Raw genomic sequence first — 23716 nt, 5'->3', positions numbered from 1 at the left:
GAGGCAAGCATGCACTAGCTGTTTGTCAAAAACTGACCTGAGTGAAGGCAACTTAAAATACTTAAATGGGACCTCCACAGCTCAATCAGACAGGCCACAGATTAGGGACTGTTGGCTTGAAGGACCACAGCTCCAGTTAATATCCAGCTCTCATTGATAGTCCCATGAGTCTCACTGAGAGTCTCACTGAGTCTCATGGTGAGGAGATCCAGGCTAGGTGGGAATTCCCGGCTTCCCAGCAATGCTGAGGGCTCTTAAAGGAGTTGCATGGTTGCTGCAGTAATTCATGAGCTCTGTGAGCATATGGGAAATTTAGGGAGGTTAGTTTGGGTTTGTGATTTATTTAGTTGGGGAGTTTGTGTTTAGAGATCCCTCTCTCACCCCTTCATAAAACGTCTCAACTGGAAAATCTGGTCAAGTGCACACAGCTGCAGATCGCAAACCAAACCAGTGCAATTCAGTAGTCTATTGCTGTCTAGCACTGGGGAGTCTTGGCTCGGGGATATATGACCCCTAAAAATAACCTACGTTCTGCTGACCTTGCCTTTCTCAGAAGAAAGCTCGCCTATATAGCTAACTCCTCTCCACTGGAAAGGAAAAAATAAAGATAATTGTCTTGGCTGTCTTGACATGAAAGCCTGCCAAACTTTCATGTCATCTTGTCAGAAGACTAAATTACAGAGCAGACAACAGTTACCAAGACTGTGGTAACGTTTTATTGGTGAAGTACCACCCGCACAACCCCAGTGGCAATATGCCAGAGATGTAAGTATTGACTCCAGCTTTTAGATAATATATCTTCCAGCTCCATTTAAGACGCCACACAGGTATATGTGGGAATTATTCTGTCACTCTTAAGTTTTCTAACTGCTAGGGATACTACCTGACATTTTCTAGGTTCCAAAGTGTATTGTAAAAAAGTTAATTTATATACAGTGGCTCCTGGAATCACTTCAACCAACACTAAAATAGATAGATATTGAGGGCAAGAGATGACAGCTGTTTATCTACACACAAAACAAATTGCTCTGTGGTTTAAAATATTTATTATATACTATAATATAATATATTTTTTTTATACTTATATACTATATATAGTATATAAGCATATATTTTATACTTATATTTATATTTATACTTATATATTATATATATATTATATATATTATATATATACTTATATATTTTATAAGTATACATTTTATACTTATATACTATAATATACTATAAAATATTTATTTATACTATAAATATATTTAGTATTATATTATAATATAATTTATATAATAAATTTATATTATATTATATTATATTATATTATATTATATTATATTATATTATATTATATTATATTATATTATATTATATTCCTGATAAAATTTATATTCCTGATAAAAACTTCGTCAAGATGCTATAATGGGAAGGATTACTGAAGAGATTATTACGGTTTATCTCCTCTACTTTAGGTATATCAACTACTTTTTGCAATGGGTGATGATTACAGAATTTCATCTTAACCTTTAGCAGTCAGGACAAGAGCTTTTAAAGATGACTAGCAGCTTTTGGTGATCAACTCTGAGAACTTTAAAAGGGCCAACAGCTTCAGAATTGCTGATTGCTGACCCTCTGTAAAAAAGAGCTTTCCTTAGCAAGTTTCAAAAATAAAACAACCTAAATCACTGACCATTTCAAAATGATGGTCAAGAATTTTCAGCTAGCTTCCATTTAGTGCTTGGGATCTTGAGATCTTGGGGGTTTTTGTCCTAGGGATCTGTAAAATGCACTTTTGCTTTATTTGCAAGTACTAAGAACAATGAAACGCCAGAAAAAAAAGAGGCAGAGTGTTATGGCACTACTTGACAGTGCAACAAACACTATTTTCATATTTGCATCACTCTACAAGGCAGGACACATTGTTACTCAAAAGAAAAATAGAAGTGTTAAAAGGCTGAGCAAAGTTCAGGAATCCCAGACTCCTACTGCCCTGGAGCACTCAGATCCCTTTCACAGGCTGGTCACAAGAGGCTTGCTTCCCAGACCTAAACGCACCAGATGAAGAGGTCATTATATAAATAATAGTAGAAAATTAGAGCAAATAAAAGTGCCGGAAAAGCATTTTGACTCCATTTCCTTTAAGGATTACAAGGAGATTTTTCTTTGGGTAGTGTCTTAGAGTGTGATCAAAAATACTGCAGCTGCCAAAGAAGAAATGTCTTCTTAAATTAACTTCCTCACAAATATTCACTTTATTACTATTTACTAGTTGGTTATTCATTTATTACACAAACAAATCTCCAAGGCAAGCGTCTTTAAGGAAATATAAGGCAAGTATGTTTAAGGAAATATTTCAAAGCTACAGTTTCCCTAATTCTTTTCAAGCGGGGATTACAACCTTACTCCTCCAGCAATAACACACCATGTTTTTTATTGATTAGTTTAACAGAGAAGGATTTACAGAATGTAAACCTTCTCTTTCAGCATTCATTGACCAAGGCTGTATGATAAATTAGGAAATATTTACTTCTCATCCAACAAAAAGGAGAGTAGATTTGTCCCATAACTTGCCAATAGCATACTTCAGGTTATATAATATTACCAATGATTAAAATGTCAGACTTCAAGCTTCCAGCCCCTTTTATAACTCTTTGGTTTTGCAAAGAATTTGAACAGGTAAAGGAAAGAGCTGGGGTCCCAACAGGGGAAGTATAAACTGGTGGGTTTGTTTCCAGGTCTAAGTGTACTGCATGTGAGAGACAAATCCAAATAAACTAAACGGAGGGGGCAGAGAACTGCTGCTGAATTGCATTTAGGATCCAAGATCTCCATCTGTGGCAATGGCAAGCAGCCAACATTTTTTTCAGGTTTTGTTTTTTGAATTGAAAACAGCTGGGAAATTATTGACATAGGAACTGCTTTACTGGCCTGACTCTGACCATAACAAGTTTTGCAGTTTCCAAGAGGATTCCAGCTATTTTTATAGCAAAAACTGAAACTGAAATGAGGGTTGGCTCCTATTGAACCTGTCAAAGTACATTCCAGGAATCTCAGCAATTTACCAAGTAATCACATAGTAAGCTGCTATAAAGTAGAATAGTTATTTACAATCTACAAAATGCTTTTATACAGTGTAAGCAGTTAGAGCACCTCTTTCAAAGTTTGGATCAAAGAGAGAAAATGTTTCCTTAAAATTGTCAGAGAAAATACATGCCTGCTTTTTGATCCAGCTATCCTATCCAGCATTTTAGCTGCAATTTCACTAATCTTATCACTTTTTCTTTTGGACAGCAAAAGACAATATTTTACAAAAATTGCAGAAAATTGCTCAGGTAATTATGACTCACAGATCTCCAAGCATTTTTGTAAACATTCACTCCCTGTGTATTCACATTCTTTGGGAGAATTAATTCAGCACTGTGACCCTTTGTGAAAACATTTATGTGCCTGTTTCAGCTCAGCCGTGTTCAGATTTCTCCTGAAGTAAACTTGGCTTTAATCTAGTTAATATTATGCTTAATATTAGGCATTTCATATGTGATGCCTTGAAATAACAGAAAACTTTGAGATGTGCTGAAGTATTTTCCTGCACTGGCTCCAGTGTTGGTCTTTTGCCTTCCAGAAAAAATACCTGGAAGATGTATGCGAGAATTAAAAAGCGTTTTCATTTTTATGAAAAGTGTGTCGTTTTTAAACTGTCATTAGCATACTGCTGGAGACAAAATACTGACTCCTCTCAGTTGCTAAGAGCAGCAATTGCACAGAAAAGAAGAGATTATGGAACTGTCATGAAATATTTGTTTCAGGTATTTATGCACAGTACTACTGGCTCTGTTTGCAAATTTGTTTTCCCTGCTTCATTTATACCGTATATAACATATTTTAGGAAGCTATTTCAGGAAAACGTATCAAGAATAAGAGGTGTTGCTGTGAGGAGGGGGTGCTGCCTAGCGCAGGTGACATGAGTGTGACCAAATTCCCTGTCCTGCCTTGTGCTTCCTGAGGGGCACAAAGGGAAGATGGGGCAGGTGGCTGAACCCTTTAAACACTCCAGCAAAGGCATGACTAGGTTACCAAAATACCCTGTGGAGTTCCTCATTTTTATGCAACAAGTTAAAATGTAGATCCCTGAGCCACAGGATGCTACAGGGGCCAGGTGTAAATGGATTCAAAGGAGAATTTGGTGTATTTTTAGAGGGTGAGTCCATTGATGTCTATTAAATACAGTGGTTTGGATAAAACTTTTGGCTCAGAAGTTCTGAAACACTGGATTGCCAGAAACTGGAAGATATACCAGGGAAAGTTCAAATTCCACTTGCCTGTTTAAAATGTACTATTTCATAAACAGTAACTACCATCCTCTGCTGGAAATCGGATATTGTGTTGAATTCCCTCTTGGTCTAGCTTTGCTGCACTTCTTGCAGTCTTTTGCTGATTATAATGCCTCACCAAGTTTCCAAAATACCCCACCCACCTCTTCTCCTATGTGGAAGAACAGATGCATCAGTAACTAAAAGTCATCACAAACTGTGGCAGAACACTGTGTACAAGGACAGTACCTGGCACCAAGGAAAAAGTACTATTTCTGCTGCTTAAGTGGCATCTTTAAAGGATTTACATTGTATGCTGTCCTGTATCCTTGCATTCTGTACATGCAGAAGTGCTCTGCATGATAAGAGTATTTACAGAAAGGAAAAACAAAGCGGGGGGGCAGTAAGTTAACATCTAGGACTAAGGTGCATACTTTGTAAAGGCACTGCCATTTTCGTCTGTACAAGAACATCTTTTTAAAAAAATATATCATTTGAGATTATTGTATACTTAAACTTTTAGAACATTGCTCTCATGAGAAAATCCGTTGGATACAGCAGCTAGGGGAACCTGTTATCTGAAGGACAACATAGTATTTCTGGGAGGATTGCAACCTGCAGTTTGTAACATGCCAACAAAATACTATTTTTTCCTCTAATTTTATTTCTTCCCTAGTCCATTTTGTATTTCTTTTCTCAGTCTTCCTTTTCAGATTTGAATAGAGATTTTCTCCAGCTTTTCTTTCTTGTCACACAAATATTTTGAGAGGTATTAAATAGTCTGAAATAATTAACTGATATTAAGTGGGGTCCTTGTCTCAACCTTAATTAGAAACAAATCTCTTTATTCTCTGCCAGAGTTATCCATATGTCACCTCACTGGTTACCATTTTTATGGTACATGTCCAGTCACTCAGAGATAAGTCAGGATATATAAATAGATACTTCATGATAGCTCAAATTAAAAGGATATAGCAGCACATAAATGTATGCATATTGCAACATCAGAAATTAAAATACGATCTTGAATGTTTCCCTTTATCATGCTGGATCAAGCAGGCTTAACACTACAGACTATATTTCATTATCTCTTAATCATGACTGTCAGATTTTTGAGACCTTTGATTTTAGGAGAACAAATGTGTCACTGAAACCACAAATTCATTCTTAAAGGTATAAATCGGTCAGGTTTAGTTGAGATGCATTGAAAGCCTGGCCCAAAATATTTCACAAGCATGAACTAGTGAAGACTTCAAGATCTTCACTATATACACACTATACACTAATACAACATGTTACTCCATTTATTTACACTTAAATCTGTAGCATTTTTAGGAGGTGCCAGCTCCAAAAGAGCATAACAGAGACTTGACAGAGAAGAGCTTAAAGGTGCCAAATTATAAGTGTCACCCACAAGCCTGAAATTACTTACATTAACCCAGGGATGTTCAAGAACTTGCAAGGCTGAGAACCGCAGATCTACATCTACTTGAAGCATCATTGTGATAAGTTCCTGAGAAATGGAATACTGGGTCAAACTTGAAGAACACATTATTTGCTGATAAAGCAAATTAGCAAACTTAATTCTCTAAAATGCTCTTTGACTGAATATTTGTGAGTGTTCAAAGAGAGAACGAGCTCCCAACTGCAGAAATTTATTAGTATTATATAAAAACGAACAGCTACAAACTGCAGAACTTGAAACGGAACTTTTTCTGAATCAGTTTCTAATGGTACCTTGGAAAGCTGGAAGACAGAATTATACCTCTGTAGCCACTGTTTAAGATAAAATACTTAATATAAAATGTACAAAACAGATGGTTGCATGAAATAAGGTTAGCTTCCCATCAAGAAAAAGACAAATTCTTTGTAGGAAAGAGGCCAAAAAAATTCTAGAATTGTATTTTAAGTGCTTGTATAAACGACATAGAAGATATCTTTTAAAAGTCTTTAAAATACAATTTTTGCTGATTTGATTTCTCCTACTACTACTTTCCCATAGCTTTCAGCTAGCATGTAAATAAAGATATACCCAATTCCATCAGTGAACACAGTGCAGTGCACAGAAAATAAGATGGCAGTATGATTGTAAATAAAGGCATATCACTAAAGATAGCAGATAATAGGTCTTAGTAACAAGGAAAAGAAGTTAACTAGTAGGCCTGCTTTAAGACTGAAATTTTAGAATGAACTAGTCAGAAGTAGGAATTTCACAGGAGAAAACCACTGGCAAAGGACCGATGGAGTTCTCATTAGTGATGCTATAAATTAAAGCCTACTAAAAAACAATAAGGAGATTTAAGGACTTCTTACAGCTCTGTGATTGTAGCCTATTTATTGACTTCACTTTACAGATTAAAAGCCAATTCCTTATCACACTACATGTTTCTGTAAAATAAGGATGGAAAAAATGCAACAAAAATGAGATTCAGAAGTTACAATTTCCTTTCCTCACATCCAGTTCAAAATACCGTAATTGTTCTGTCATTAATCAAACACTGAAAGAAACAGGAAAACAACTTCAAAACAACTATGGATTTGCTGTATGGGCTACAGAAATGAACTGTCAGAACACTCACTTATTAGGGAAACTAAGTATTTACCTATATGCTAACCAAGTAAACTATCTTTTTACATGGCAAGTCAACTCTGTTGTGCCAAAGGGCTATAAGCAATGAAGTGAATGGTCAGAGTAAATCTGTATTTCATACCCCTTTGGCAAGAGCAAGGAGTTACAACCAGTGCAAGGCCTGGGTCTTTGCCAGAAAGAAACGACATATCACCTAATGGGATTAATAGAGGAAACAGTCTCCCCATAATGTCATTATATGATGTCCAAAGACTCCAGGTTGGAACCTGGTCCTCATCATAAATCCATACAAAGCGGAGATCTGGAGAGCTTTCAAGGTAGGAGAGTATAGCAAGCAAACTAACTGGATTTTTTTCTACATCAGGAGGAGTTGCTGGTGTCTCAGCTGTATGAGACACATAGAGATGGGGTCCAGTTGAGAGTCTAACAGATGGACATACATCAAATGAAAACACACCTGGTGACCCAGAGGAATGTACAGGTATAGCAGGAGATGTTATGGGATATATCAAACAGAGCACTGTGGAAGAATAATGTTCATTATATACTACTATAATATTCATTATATACTAGTATACTATGAACGGAAGTGCAGAAGCAAGTATTAACTACTGATACCTACCTTTGCAGAGTCAGAAACATTGTCCCAGTAGGGAGATGGAAAATCCACCTGTCCCATCAAAATCTGATCAAAAAGAACTTCTTGGTCATCTCCACTTCTATAAAGTAAACAAAAAACAACAACAAAACACACATAGGAATTATTTCAGAGCTGGTTTTAATAAGCTTTTTGAAATAGTTTTTTATTGAAGAGTCCTTAGGATGCCTTAGGAAGCTGCTGGTTCTCCCCAGGCACACAGTTATGAATCTTGAGATCATAAAATGAAGTGCATTTGGTACACTGTTTCGGAAGTAACTTGCTTGTCTTTAGGACTGACTGCAACTTTTCATTTGTTTTTAAGGCAAAAAAAAATCTTTAAGATGAAAATGGAAATATCCTTATTAAGTGGCTGACATTTTAATTACTTTTTACTGACCACAAAATATGATGTATTTGATCCATGAAAGATAATTATTTCACTGTGTATTTTAAGCATCAGACAAAGGCACCCACAACCTGAAACAGAGGGTCTTGCAATGCAGTGAAGTTTAAGCTAAAATAAGCAAACATGAGACAGAGATTTTGCAGCAAAATCACGGACATGTGTGGCGTGTAAATTACTATGCAGAGCACAGGAAACCCAGAAGCTATGAGGAGAGAGCTTTTTCCAGTGGGAATCTGTGTACTTCAGACACAGCACAGGGAGCATTCACAGGACAAGAATGGCTGAAGATATCGGAGCCCATACCCACGGAATGGAGGAAAACCACAGAGCAGGATGTAAGTGATCACACCCGCTGCCCAGATGTCCACCTTCAGGCCATATCTAGAAGTGTGAGAGACATGGTTAGAGAAATCACAGCTATATGAACCACACTATAAGAATAAGCATTTTTAGGATTGTTAATAACTTCTTATATATTCTGACATGAACTTTCTCTGTGCTCAAGCTACATCGATGAATCATCACTAGATGTGATTTACCCAGTTTCAGCAATGATTTCTGGAGCTACATATGTTGGGGTCCCACAAACAGTATAGAGAGGTCCATCCACAATTGTTGCTAGGCCAAAGTCTCCTAATTTCAGAGACTTGCTTCCATCTTGGTGTTCATAAACCTAAATAAAGGACAAAATTCAAAGATTTAATATAGTTCTGTCAAGGAACCTGCTATATCTTTAAAAAGAGCCTGCAATGTTTCTAATTTACACTCTCTTCTTTTTTTTTTTTCTCCACCTTACCTAAAACATGCAGGAGAGTCTGTTTTAGGTTTCACAACTGGGAAAATATTCCCACTAAATGTATGCATTGTGACCAGAAATGTAGATTATCTGGTCAACAAAAGACATTATAGATATTTCTTCTTGATACAAGATAAAATCCAGAAGCAAAGGTCTAAAATCCCAGCAATGCAGTTCCTAGGTTAACTCCACACTGATGACAAGCAGTTCTCAGTTCGCTCTTTTTAACTTTTGCTGGAGTGACATTTAGACATTCAGAATTTATAAAATTCTTCTCCTTTCTTCATATTGCTCGTTTTTAATGATACAATGGGACCTTTAAGAAGACTAGGAATTTGATACATATTCATATTTCTCTGCTACTATGCGAGAAAAAAAGATGGGCTTACAGAAAAGCCTTGGGAAAAAAAGAAAGCAATTATGGTTTTATTAAAAACACAGATTGTTAAATACATCTGGTTCCTGAAACTAAAGAAAGTGCTCTCTGAAATGGCAGTAATAAATCTAATTTCAACAACAGTTTTAATTAAAGACTAGAGACTTTAAATATTCACTTGCTGAAAAATGTAAAGTGTTCACTTAAACATCAGGAGTTGCATCCAGTCTAATTAGTATCTCATATTCTATTTTATGCAGTTATTTTTTATAAAGCCTTCTCTGAATTATGGTAACCTATCTGTTTATAAATTTCCTCCTTTAGAAGAGATTTTATGACTATATATATAAGAAATTAATTATGAAAAAGACATTTGCACAATATTTGCCAATGAAGAATATTTGGTACTTCGCATTTTCTAGTATCTTGCCCCATCTGTTTCCAGGGATTACTTTCTTTGGAAAACTACTTCAGTTGACTTGTAAGGCTGAAGAAAGTAACTTTTCCTCACTCTGTTATAACTCCATATAAAAAGGAGCCCAGTGTGAAGCTGTGGTATGTTACTTGCCAGTCAAGGAATGTGAAAGATAATTTAATGCTCATGTTATTCAGAACAAACGCTATATATGTTCCACTACATTTAAAAACTGAAGGCAATTAAAGAAATGGGGATTAGTGCAAATTACCCACTATGTAGTGCTTTCACTGTTTTAACTAAGCAATAAAACAGTGTAATTGTACAACACTAATTGAATGCAGCCATACGTAATTGTGTGCCACCATATGTATCCTATTACTATAAAGATCGTCAGTATTTTCTAAACTGCTCGTGTGATCACTGCAGATGGCAACAGTCAGAGAAGTTGTTCTCTAGGGTTTATTATACGGCTATAAAGACATCCTAGGACTTGACAAAATAAATGTGCTAAATAGCAGCAATTATGAAAAATGTTCCAATTAAAGCATGGAAGACACTCTCTAGAGGACAGAAAATGTGTGTGCTGGTAAAACATCACAGATATTCGGCATACTCTGAACTCTTGGCCAGTTGACTGTTAGGGGGACTTTGCAAGTCTTGAAGATAATAAGGAACATTTAAACACTCCTACAAAGGACTACTATTTCATAATGGAGGTTGAGGAAGGTTTTTTGGCAAGGTCTGTGGTTGATCAGGTCTACCAGAGAAAGCTGCTCTTGTGGAAGAGTCAAAGAAAATGAGAGAAGGGGGAGAGAGGGAGAAAAAGGAAATGAGAAGCTCTCCCTTGCGGAAGAGATGCGATGGGATGGCATCATCTTGCCCTGGATATCTGCTGTGCAGCGGTCCCTACCTGTCCCCCCCAGGCCTTGCACTGGCTCCCCTTCTGTAACCTCAACCACAGTGCAGGAAAAAGGTGAGGGAAGAAGGTGCAAGGCCCTGAAAACACCAGCGTGGAAACGACAGCATTCAAACCAGGGAAAAATAGTGCCCTGACAGCCAAAGGGGTCACAGAGCTGCCAGCAAATTTACTGTATTGCAAGCAGAAGACCCTTGGAAATACAAGGGCTGAGGCCTCTACAATATTGTACAAGTGTTTTGTAGATGCCAGGAAAATAGTGCTAACAGTCATTTTGTAACACAAGGAACAACCATCCCATTTAACGGACAGGATGAAAGCAGGAAGGGCACCTATGGATACAAACGATCAGTGTCAGAAAGGGTATCAGCACTCGGGTAAGGCTCGTTCAAAAGCCCGTTCCTAAAACAGAGTTCACTTCTGACAAAGACCTGACAAACCTTAGGGGATGAGTATAAGTTGGGAATCAAATGCTGGCTTTTGAAAGTTAGGATGCTGAAAGCAGTTCAGTGCTGTATATTCATTGCTTAACAGTAATTTGTGACCTTTATTTGGGCACTACAAAGGAACAATCACTTGGAAAACAGATCAACTACAATGCAAAACAATGTAATTCTTCATGTATTGCCATAGATGGATAGGTAGGTGAATTTATCCTTTTCCCCGCTCTCCCCTATCTTCCTTCTTTCCTGCATAAGTTGCTTCTATCACTTTCAGACTTTAGAAATTAGGGATATTTCAGGAAAAAGGGGGGTTTTTCCCCTAGGCAGTCCTGCACTTCCCAAGTCACACTGTTAATGAATCCTGTTGTGACTATCATAACTTATGCATGCAGCCACCTACGAACACCAGCATTAAGGTAGCAACCTTAGGCTGCTTTATATTCAAGCAGTCGGAGATTAATGAATGTTCTACACAACATGTTTTTAGCAGTTTCTGGAAAAACAGGACAGCAATAGCTGCTTTCTCACCCAGAACTCTACAGGCATCTATCACCAGAGAGATCTCAACTGTTGCTTTCCCTGGAACTTCATTAATATCTCCTGGAGTCAGTTTTCCTGTAACACCTCTTCTGAGTCAAGTACTACTAAGTGTGATGGTGGACAGTACACAGAATCAATATTTTAGTATCTTAAACATTGCTGCCTGGTTGCAGAATATGCAAGAACTGGGACATCCTGACAATAGAACATGCTAGAAAATTAGGAAAAACTCAGAGAACAGTGAAATAACTATGAGACATTAATTTCTTGGAAGATATGAAACTCTCAGGTGGAGAGAGTTGCTTCATTCAGGGGTGCAAAATCCCCAGAAGGATTCATTGCCAAAGGAACTTTGTTATCTTCATTGGTTGGGCCTCATACAGATTCAATGAGGAAAGAAAAGATTTAAGCTGTCTATCAAGAATAGTGCAAGAATTTCTTAATAGAAGATGCAAAGATTATTTGGGAGATACAGGGAGATTATTTGGGATGGGAAGGACTCTAAAGTTCTCTTCCTGGTTCTTCAAGAACATACTACACAGTAACAGTCTACTGCTTATGTAAACATCGATTTAAAAATTGAACTGCTGCTAATTGCTTAGGGAAGTGTGCCACACTGCAGAGGTACAGATTGGTCTATTAGGGGAGCTAGCACCTTTATGTTTATGAAAAGCATGGAATTACATTGCAGCAAAATACAAGATTGCTCCTAGTGACCACTGGAACGGTTTGTCACTGTGTCCCAAGGAACAGACTACACATAGTATCTGATATTACTATACTTGGTGATAGCTGTTATTCTTACGAGAAGCTTTACAATGATAAGGTTAAAAGACTGAAATAGACGCAAAAGGGGGTTGGGGAAGGAAGGAAAAAGCAAGACACTCTCTAATTGATTCCCAAGTTAGCAAGAACAATGGCAAAAGCTTAATTTTCACTTACCAGCAGGTTCTCAGGCTTGATATCCCTGTGCACAATGTTCAAGCTGTGAAGATACTTGATGGCACTGGCCAGATTGTAAAGCATCCCACTGGCATCCCGCTCTGTGTATTTGTTGGTGGAAGTAATAGCATCAAAAAGATCTCCTCCCTGGAGCAAAACAACCATGGCACATGAACAACATTTACTTGTGAAGTGACTGACAAATTTAGGGAAGATCAAGGAGCATCATTTGTGGAGAAGGAGGAAGAGGAGGGAGCAGTAGCACATTTTCCTTCCAGAATTAAACTTTGGGTACTGTGATGACATCTCTCCTAGATGAACATTAATCCAGAACCATTTGTCATGGTTTAACTGGTCAGCCAAGGGGCTGACTTTGCTATCAAACTGTTCCCTTCTGTGGCTCTTGTAATGTTTGGCAGTACTCACCAACCTGCGTGTTCAGAGTTCCTCTTGCACGTTTCTGGTGTGCCTACACACCTGCTTGTCACCGTGCTGGATACCAACTCTCACCACTGTTATGATCACAAATGAGCTGAAATCTCTCTTTTTTTTCTTTTTTTTTTTTTTTTTTTTTTTTCCCCAAACCTGGCAGTTCCACAAAGATGAAGACTTTCTGAATGAAAAAAAAGACGAAGACTTTTCTTTCAAAGAACTACCTGTCATCACTGCTAGTGTGTTTTAAAAGACTGTTTCCATCTTGTAAAACTTTGGAACATGGCTTTTAGAAACTGCTTTCTCCACCAAGAAATCAGGTGTTTGGTATTGTGAGACAATGAAGAATTTTCCAACATATAAAATGGAGAATCATACTGTAAAACAGCTGTTTCACCACAGCTACAAATAGAGGTGGCTACCTGTGTCATCTCCAGATCCTCATGGTATTTAATTCAGGCAAAAGCTACTGCCAGTGAAGAGCAAGCAGTGAGAAGGAGGGAGAGAGAGAAGGAAGAATGGAAGGAGGGAGGGAGAGAGAGAAGGAAGAACGGAAGGAGGGAGGGAGGGAGGGAGGAAGGAAGAACGGAAGGAAGGAAGGAAGGAAGGAAGGAAGGAAGGAAGGAAGGAAGGAAGGAAGGAAGGAAGGAAGGAAGGAAAAATCAAATGTAAGCCCTGTATATCTTGTTAATAATCTTGTTTACTAAGATCCAAGGCAGACTTCACACTTGGACAGTATTGCCAGAGCTGAGCAGGCAAGAATGTATAAGTATTTGGAGAAAGACTGAAAAAGAAATTTAAAAGAGATTATAGAGGAGGCTGATAGAGGGGAAAAACATAGCACAACAAAATACCTTTGAGAGACACTATTCAGAGGTATTGGGCTTTAGGCCAGAATGAAACTAGTACCTTAAAGGAAACATAGAAGAGTGTAAAAAGAAGAAAGGACAAATCTAAAAAAAAAAAAAAAAAAAAAAAAAAAAAAAANAAAAAAAAAAAAAAAAAAAAAAAACCAAGAAAAACCCCACTGTTGCAATCGCAGAACCAGGTGATCACAGGAGTGACGTAAAGATTCTGAAATCAACAGAGCTTTGACAGGTTTCATGATTTTATCAACAGTCTCAAGATGTTTAATGTTTTTTAAATAAAAAAACCTTATTTTTTTAAGTTCAGCTTCTGAGTAAATGAACAACTGTTTTCACTAAGAGAAGGAAGGCAGAGAAAAAAACAAAGATTTTTTTCTCTAGGAATCATGGATACAGAGGAAAAAAGTAGGAAAAGATAAATACTAAAGGCTCAAGCATGAAGAAACAGACATTACTTGTTAAAAAAATGCATATATACATATACATACATATGTCTGTGTGTGTATGTGTGTGTATATATATATATATTTATATATAAAGAATTAGTAAGATGCTGCTTAAGCTTGCCAGTGCAGGTTTCTTCCCACTGTTGGTGCAAAAGTCCAGCTTTGGAAACTGCTTGCAGACAACTACTGTCAAATCTGGACCACATCAAAACTTTCTACTCTGGCTAGTGACCAAGTAAGATACCTCAAGGCGCACAGTGTCAAAGAAAAGGAGGAAGAAAAGGCCAAGTTAAACCACAGAGAGGATTAGAAGGAAAGGCCAAATATTTGGAAAGAGGTATAATACCATGTACTTTATGACATTAACTGATCCCTAAGTATTAGATATCAGCATGTGGCAAAATACGTGGGACAAATAATCTATCTTCCTTAAGCTCTTTTCTCTGAAGCTCCTGTACCAGCTGCTTTTTAACATGAGGTAGTGGATTAGACAGATCTTTGGTCCTATCTAATAAGTTCCAGATGCTCAGCAGAAGTGTCAATAATATCAAGAAAGGATTTGCCTCAAGAAAATAGAAAATCTGAGGTGAGATGCAATAGTAGAAAAAGCAAGAGGAGGAATCTAAAAACCAAAAAGAGTAGAAAGAAAAATCAGCCTAAAGTCAGAACAAAGAGACCAAATATTCATGTGCAGAGGAAATCAAAACTCAGGAAAAAATGAGGCGTTCAGAGTGCATCAAGAAAAAGTCAAGTCAGCCTGAAGCAGAATCATTTTCTCCCATTAAGTAATCTCCTTTAGTCAGTAAAGTTTCTTACCAGACAGTCTAGCAAGAAAAAGAGAGCATAAGGTTATACCTTGGAAAGAGTTAATATAGCTGACAACTATATCAGGCAAAATTGTTTTCAGACTTTGCTCTCCCAAAAGAGCACTTTAACCTGCAAGAATCTGCTTAGCTGATTCACACAGCAGGTCACTATCATTTATTTAGGCACAAGGAGCGAGTTTAGGTTGACATTGCAGTCTTAAATCCCCTGTTCTGGAGTGAAATCAGACCAGCAACATCTGAATGCAGTTTTTATCATCTGTGCACATGAGGAAGTATACTTGGTACAGTAACCAATTATTTATTTATTACCTTGTTATGTAAATGATATAATCTCTTTTTTCTTCTGCAAAAGTGAAATCATATCCTGGAGCAGTAAAGGAAACTGTGCAATAAATCTCGCTTGTTAAACTGGCCAAAGCCCTGTTAGGTTTGAATAACAATTTTGTTTCGCTGTGTAAAAAGGCAACATGCCAGAGACCACGTCCTTGCTTCCTTTTACAAGCACCACTTGCAATGTGTTTATATTTGTATTTATGAAGTGCTTTTTCTTACACTTTACAAAGCAATGAATGGCCTATCTGCCAGGAGGTGAAGGCCGCATTTGCAGCAGTCACTTATGTCAAACATGTTACCGCCAATTAATGCAGGGTGGTATTAACTGAAACCGTGCTCTGCAGCATCAAGTCTTTTCTCCTTAAATTTCTTCCTTGTCTGTGAGTTTGATTTAAACTCAGGTCTTCAGAAGTCATTCAATAACAGACGGTTAATCAACTCTAACAGTGCATTCTGTGAAATGGTACCATTCAGCAATTGGTGAAATAACAATTAATGTTTTTCCACAACTACTTTTCTTGGTGCCCACAGAGTATAACAACACTTTTTTTTTTTTTTTCCCCAATTAATATAGATGTTTCTTTCAGAGGAAAAAAAGTTAGCATCCCAAGATTAGGATATTTCTTTTAATTTTTTTCTCTTATTTCCCATAAAATTAAAGAATTTACAAAATCAATGCTTTCTATGATATTTTAACTACCTAGACATCTTGAGAAGCTCTCTATAACATGACTGATGCCATAAATATCTTAGTATTTGCAGTGATTCTGAAGATTGAAAGAGTGGGAGATAACAGATTTTTCCAGAGAGTACCTAAAATGGCTGGCTTTCTTTATACATTAGGCTAGTTATTTCATAAGAGGTTTTGGTCTTCTCCTCTTTTATTTAGCTGAATAAGACTTTGATTTAAAAATCTACCAGAAACTACATTTTTCAAGCATAAATAGCACAGCAGGTTGAACCCATAAAACCAGCTTCATGCTTACGTCCTGGCATGCTAGACAGACGCAGCTTTTACTACTTAGCACACCTCATGGGGCGAAGATGAAGGATCTGTCAATACGAGCCAAAGCTGTGGGTTCATTACAGTGGGCAACACTCTGCAGAAATAATTAATGTACCTTTACACAAGTACCCTGGATACTGAAAAAAACTACAGTAGCATGGCTTTCAGAGTGAGCTCACGTCATATAAAATGGCAGGAATTAAAACAGGGATAAATGGCTCATGGTACATAATCTAACAGCATCAATACAAGACCCTTGATGTCCAGGGGCCAGAGACGGGCTGCCACTATGATGAGATGGGGCAGTTCCTCCAGGGTCGGCTATGGAGAGGGACTCACTGAGTGGAAGAGTGTCAGACTTTCCCTTTTTTTTCCCCCTAGAATATAACTTCTTATTCTGAGCTTGTGCTAAGATGAATGGGGAGGCCTCTATGCTTTCTGCCACTACTCTACAAGAGCTCAGTGGCAGAGGACAACAGGATTAGGTGAGGCATAAATGAATTTCACAAAGAGATCGAGCTCACCCAGAGCAAGCTTACGGATGACACGAAATGAGTGGAGTGGCCGACACTCCGGAGGGCTGGGCTGCCATCCAGAGGGACGTGGACAGTCTGGAGAGTTGGGCAGAGTGGAACCTCATGAGGTTCAACAAAAACAAGTGCAGGGTCCTGCACCAGGACAGATTAGGGGTCGACCTGCTGGAGAGCAGCTCCACAGGGAGCCTGGGAGTCCTGGTTGACAACAAGTTAACCATGAGTCAGCAGTGTGTCCTTGTGGCCAAGAAGGCCAATGGGATCCTGGCTGCATCAGGAGGAGTGTTGCCAGCAGGTCAAGGGAGGGGATCCTGCCCCTCTACTCAGCTCTGGTGAGGCCGCACCTGGAGTATTGGGGGCAGTTCTGGGCTCCCCAGTATGAGAGGGATGTGGAGCTTCTAGAGAGGGTCTAGTGGAGAGACAGGCCTGTTTAGTCTAGAGAAGAAGAGACTCAGAGGAGATCTGATCAACATGCGCAAGACCTGAGGGGAGAATGTAGGGAGGATGGGGCCAAATTCTTCTCCGTGGTGGTCAGTGACAGGACAAGGGGCAGTGGGTACAAGTTGAAACACAGGAAGTTCCATCTCCAGGTAAGAAGCTTCTTTCCTGTGAGGGTGCCAAAGCCCTGGAACAGGCTGCCCAGAGAGGTTGTGGAGTCTCCTTCTCTGGAGATCTTCCAAACCCGCCTGGATGTCACCCTGTGCTCCGTGCTCTGGGTGTCCCTGCTGTGGCAGGGGGGTTGCACTAGATGATGATCTCTACAGATTCGTTCCAACTTTAACCATACTGTGATAAACTCCATAGGAGAACTCAAGCCAAGTGGGGCATCAGGCAGGCTCAACCTGAAAGGACAACAGTGCCATTCTCCTGTGGAGAATACCCTTAGCCTCCCAAGGTTAACAAGGCTCCTCCAACCTGACCTCAACGAGCTCCCTAAGGAATCTTCCCTAATCTCCATCTACAACCAGTGTGAAGCACTGCAGAGAACATTTCTGCGTGCAAAACTCTTTCTCCCATCACCTCTGCTGGTGCCCTTTTCTTAACATGCTTCACAGACAATGCCTACTGAAGAAAACTGCACTTTGGATTTATGATAGGTGGAACTGACCTGGGTTTCAGGGTTTAGAGAGCCCCACAAGCTTTGGGTATGCACATACAATATGCCTTCACACAAACGCTACTGCACAGCTTGAGCTTCCATATTGCAAAGTTTATCCTTAAACACTTAAATCAGTTGATTTCTCAACCCCAGGCCTGAAAGGGTGCACAGGGAAAGCTTGTTGACCAGGATATGAGGCAAAAGAATCATCAATTTCCCAAGTGAACATGATAAAAAGGGTATTTTGCTATAATAATTATAGAGGACAACATTTCTACAGTAGTTTTCTGTTCTAATTTGGATACTTTACTCAATTTTTGGATAATTTTGCTCAAGTGTATTTTTACCATCTGCTATGCACGGTGACATATTTGAGTATTTTTGGCAATATTGGGGCAAGAATGCAGGCTGAGTTTAAGCATCCAGTTTGAATTTGTAGTTCCATCAGGGAGAGAAAATAATTCATGAGATCTGGAAATTAATCTGAAGAAATAACTAGGACCCCAAATACCTATCATACATATAGTTTTACCTATAAGAACAGAGCTACCATTTTAATAGCAGATTTTTCTCTTTTTCTCTTCTCCTCCTCCTCTTCCTTCTCCAGGTTAAATTTAGCTTATATCTAGAATGGAAACCTGTCAAAGGATCAGTATCAAAGAGTGTGAAAGAAAGACAGTTAGTATAGTTTTAATTTAACAACCTAATAACATTTAATTAAAATATATTTGATACCAAATATTGAATTTTGAATACCAATTATTGACCATTATTCAACAGGATATTTTTTCAACTCATCCTAAGACAGTAGCATTTTTGCAGGTAAAACTTTTTTAATCACATTTTTTCTTCTCAAAAAAAAACTTCATTTGATCTCCAAAATGCTGTCCACAGAACACTTCCGAATGTGGTTTGAAAAAAGTTATATGGATGTTTGAAACATTTTAAAGTTAGAAGACTATTTGGCTGTGAGTTCCACATTTTTTAGGAGGGACTAGACAAGGCGACCTTGGGAGATCCCTTCCAATCAAAAGCATTATATATTTCTATGATTTTAATAAGCATTAATATCAATGAAATTTCTGAACATGTATGAAACAATTCTTAAGTAGTAGCTTATCTCTAAAATACTTACCTTTACAAGTTCCATGACCAGGTACAATTCAGTTGGCATGTCCATCTCCTCAATCAGAAGTACAATATTGGGATGTTTGACTCTTCTTAAAATAGATACTTCATTCTGGATCATGTGTTCCTGCCACACAAGAGAAATTTTAAATGACCATGAAATTTTAAATGACATGTTTCTGATGCAAAGAAGAATAGATTATGGCAGTTTTTTCATTTTTTCTCCAATGCAAAATCTTTCCAAAACATTTAAGAATACAACTGCATCATCTGAAAAAAAACCCCTTTTTTAAAGAATGGAAATAAATAAAATTTTAAAATAAAATTCTAAAAATGGAAATAAATTCAGTTAGTATAAACTGAAATAAATTCTGTTAGTATTTTATTCCAATCAAATTGGAAACAATTTGATTAACCTCATGATACAGATTATATATACAGGATTTGCTAAGACTGTCTAGTATTGTAGTGCTCTTTTCTATAGTATCTGGGATTATGAAATCTAAAGGACATAATTACAAGCATTAAGAGAAAAAGCAGGGAGTGCACTTGCAAAAATACATACATCTTGAAAGACATCTGAAGTAATTCAGAAGGTATCTAAATTTGTACTCTGAGAGTCTCATAAGGGCAGAAGACTTCAACCAAAAAGATTTTGACACTTGCTGGGAAGGAGATAAATACCAACAGATTCCCAAACTGATCTGGTCTTTCAGATATTTCTTGAAAAAAAAATATTGTGCTCCTATGTGAATTTTTTGTACTTACTTTTCCTCTACATTTACTTTTTTTGATTATTTTCAGCGCATATTCTCTACCAGTTGATCTGAGGAAAGAGGAAAAAAAATAGGTTCAATCATGTTGAATATTTTTCTTAGTCAAGTTTGCATTTGTCATTTGAGCGCAGTATTAGTAATTAGGTCTGGGCAATAATTCTGTTCAAGTATTTGTTTTGTCAAGAAATGAAGCTTGCATTTTACTGAAATTGTGATCTTCAGTCAAATTTAGTGAATACTTGTGTCTGAGAAAAAGAAAAAAATACTAAATATGTTCCAGAAAAACAAAGACATTCCAATGTTTTAAAAATTAAATAATTTGGGCTTTTTTTCCATTTTAAAGTGGAATTTGTTATTTCTTCTGTAGTTTTGTCTAAAAATATATTACAGTATTAGAGATGCCAGCCTTCTTAAAAATTAAAAGTTTTGTTTCCTATCAAGCAAAATCTATGAGTTATGGAAAATGCTTACTTTTATTTAAAATGAAAAATCATGAAAGATGTTTGCACATCTACACTCACAAATCCTAAGCTAAAAGTCAGTCCTTGGAATAACATTTTATGTACTCAACAAGTATAGGATATCCAGCAGTTAGATACGATATCTGTGGAGGGGAATAAGAAAGCTTCTAGAAATAGGAAGTAATTACAGTGAATTACTTCAAGATGAGAATACTTTTTTGTATGAGAATAAGTGTTTTATATATTTTTTATTTTTTTGAAATCATATAATGTCTGTCATTACTACAAATATCAATATTTGTTATAGATCACTAACATACTAACAGAAAACTCAGCTTGCATACAAATTCAAGATAACAACCTCTGTTTCTTCATCGGGGTATATAACCAACATATGGCTGCAAAGATTAAAACAAGAACAACCATTCAGAAGCTCTAGTGTCATGGATTATTTTATGAAATAGAAGATGGGCTATATAAGAAAAATTTGTAATTAATATTTAAGACTGCTTACAGGGGTTGCGACGATGCCCTTACACATAAAACTGGTTGAAAATAAAGGAAAATAATGACACTCCAAGCACAAAGGGTAGTTTTCTCCATTCTCTATAGTCTAACAGTTAAATTGCTATGTAATAATTTTATTAAATTAATATATAAACAGTTCCATAGAGAATGCTATGTGAATGTGCTACTTGCTGACAACAAACATCCACAGCTTTTCAAGTAGGAGATGTAAAGTAAGTCATATATTCAAAACACTACGTTAGCAAAATAACTGGGCATTTTCATAACTGTATTTAAGTATGGAGCTATCTTCTGGCAATGATATACCACCAAGGATTAATTTAAGAACTAATGGGAAGGTTGTTCAGGAGAAAAGAAAAATTCCAAGGTCAGCAGGAATCAAAGACCCTCTTTATCAAGCCATCAGTTAAAAGATCATGCAAAGAAATCACAGTGTATTACATTGTTTACAACTTAGAAAAAAAACTATATGATTGCTTAGGACTTAGGCAAAGAAAAACTAAAAACTTCTCCTAACTGACTCGAGGGTTCAATGCTACAGTTCCCAGAAAGGCAACACACTCCACACAGGTGCCCGCCAGGTGCTGGTGCTGGGCAGGTTTATCTCCTGCTCAATGAGGTGACAGGCAGAGACGCCAGCACCATTTTGCAGGGAACAGAAAGATGAGGTAGGAGTAGAAGAAACATTAGAAATAAAGATACATGGGGTTCATACTCAGATAAAATATGTTCTCTTTCAATAGAAGTTCCATTCAAGCTCTTTGGTTGCCCTAGGAATGCTTCTTTTCTGTCACAAGAAAGGAAATTGATGTTTTTTTGTTGGCCGTGGGAGTCTCCATGTACTCCAAAACACTGGGAAACATGAGCTAGTGAGGAAATGTCAGAATTTGGAAATATCTGAAAGTTAAAAATGAACACGTACAAAAACACCGCAGGACAAATTGCGCTTATGATAGAGCAGGCATGTAACGAGCAGATGACAACTCTGACTGCTCTCTGTTTTTGTACAAAGAAAATTAAAGCTAAGATAATGCAAATCTTTTCCCTTTAAAAAGCTGTAGAACCGCAGGCTGTCAGCAACACTGCAACCTCTGTAACCCACTAAAAAAATACCTACAGTAATGCCAAAAAGCTACAGTAAAATGGGCATATCATCCCTCACCTATCACTTAAGCTGAACAATAAAAAGGTGCCACATAATGCATGAAACGTGCATTATTGCTGGGTAAAAGTTGGGAACAATGGAACAACCATATGGTACAACATCAGACCTCTATTTCATAGAGGAACTTTGTGGGTGTTTTAACTTTCTAGACTTTTAGACTTGTCTGAGGTTCCCAATGTACAAGAGACAGAAAGCTACCGTCATTATTTCTTTGTCTGTACTAAATGTGCATGCACACACACAAGGGTGTATGGGTGTGGGCAAAGGATAGTCAGAAGCCTCCACAGGGAAATTCTGGAGACCAGTTTGGGTTGCTATTTGTGCTCTATATTGCCAGATGAAAGTGCCTGTGGATGCATCTGCAGTGTCAGAGGGGCTGACCAGTGTGTGCCGGCTGGTCTCTATGGCTGTGGAGGAGTGTCCATGTGATCAGTGGAGATGCTTAACAAGACCCATTCCTAGTTGCTTAACACCTCACAGTGTTATTCCTTTGAAGTTTAATGCACACAGGAACTGTACAGCAGAAGAAAGTGGAAAAGACCATTCCAAGTATCACCCTATCAATTCTGTCTCTGCAAATGATGGACATATCGGACTTTGAAGTGCTGCTTTTTGCTTCGAAAGACTGCCAAGAATGTTTTTGAAAGTGTTTTACATTTACTGGCTTTAATTTACTGTCTGAGCTTTAATTTCTCCTTCCACACCTGCGATGGCCAAGGCATCCTGCTTTAGAAGTGGAACTAACAGAAATAATTCTACATTGTTTGCATTTTCAAACAGTCCCAAAGCAGTAATATCTAACATAAATGTAATCTGAGCAATGACGTGGCTCAGAGATCATGGCAGTACTTGGGAATTTCTGAGTAATGAGGCTATTTGAGCATATATTCACTAGATACATCATGTTATCAAATACATCAAAGACATAGGAGGATAGGGAAGAGGACAGGAAACAGTTTTCAAGTTTTCCTCTAAGTTGTCTGCTAACTTATAAACAGGATTTTTTGGGGTGTGGTCGGACCTATATTTAATTTTGTTCAAATCTTTGCCCTAAACTTTAGAAACACTTGTAAAGCACACTAGTACATTCAAACTACCTCTCAGCACAACCAGGATTTTTAATCAAAGCACAGTGAATCAAATTCTCAGAGTACTATTGAGCCATATAATGTTTTTCTCAACACTTAGTCACATTTAGCTCACTTTTTTTTTTTCTCTTCTCTGATTTATATATCCTCTTCCATGTTTTCTACCTGTCCCTCTTTCCATCCTGTTCCGTAGATCTTTACTGAGCTTTTATTTTCATACGGTTTTGCCGTGATTTCCTTTGATTTCTATAAACTCCAATTTCATGTTTGAACTCTGGAGTTTGGCATGAAGAACTACTGCCATGAGCATGATCATCTCCACCACAAATTCCCCCCGAAAGAACTCTAAAAACCTCACAAGAGCTTCAATTAAGTCTCACATGCTCATAGTCAGCAGATATAAAATATATTCTCCCAGCAGCTATTTCAATGGTCTCTGTCATGTCAGATTCTCTCAGATCCAGAGCAGGACCTGTCTTTTTTTCAAAAAACACATAGTTTAAAATTAGCCAATCTAATTAATCATCATCTGCCATGAGTTCTTTTCTTGACTTAGCTCTCTACAATTAATATCACATTCTTTCAGGCTGGAAAGTAATTTCTTTTTCAAGACCAAATGTGCAATTACAGTTCTCTAAAAGATTCCCTCGTATATAG

At 37.5% G+C, this 23716-nt stretch overlaps 1 protein-coding gene across 5 annotated transcripts in view; it reads right to left on the bottom strand.

Moving 5' to 3' along the window:
• Positions 1-23716, bottom strand: part of DCLK1 (doublecortin like kinase 1) — a 228561-nt gene that overhangs the window by 16962 nt on the left and 187883 nt on the right. For all 5 annotated transcript variants that reach the window (XM_026033900.1, XM_026033899.1, XM_026033902.1 and 2 more), the window contains 7 exons: positions 19810-19867; positions 19049-19168; positions 12372-12518; positions 8480-8613; positions 8244-8321; positions 7517-7613; positions 5737-5817 (listed from right to left, as the gene is read on the bottom strand). In XM_026033900.1, coding sequence (XP_025889685.1) covers positions 5737-5817; positions 7517-7613; positions 8244-8321; positions 8480-8613; positions 12372-12518; positions 19049-19168; positions 19810-19867 — 715 coding nt within the window. The remainder of the gene's footprint in view (positions 1-5736; positions 5818-7516; positions 7614-8243; positions 8322-8479; positions 8614-12371; positions 12519-19048; positions 19169-19809; positions 19868-23716) is intronic.

The sequence above is a fragment of the Nothoprocta perdicaria genome, unplaced genomic scaffold (assembly GCF_003342845.1).
Source record: "Nothoprocta perdicaria isolate Ctin4 unplaced genomic scaffold, notPer1 scaffold_137, whole genome shotgun sequence".
NCBI classification, from domain to species: domain Eukaryota; kingdom Metazoa; phylum Chordata; class Aves; order Tinamiformes; family Tinamidae; genus Nothoprocta; species Nothoprocta perdicaria.
The sequence above is the reverse complement of the archived record's forward strand: the minus strand, read 5'-3'. Positions and strand labels throughout refer to the sequence as shown.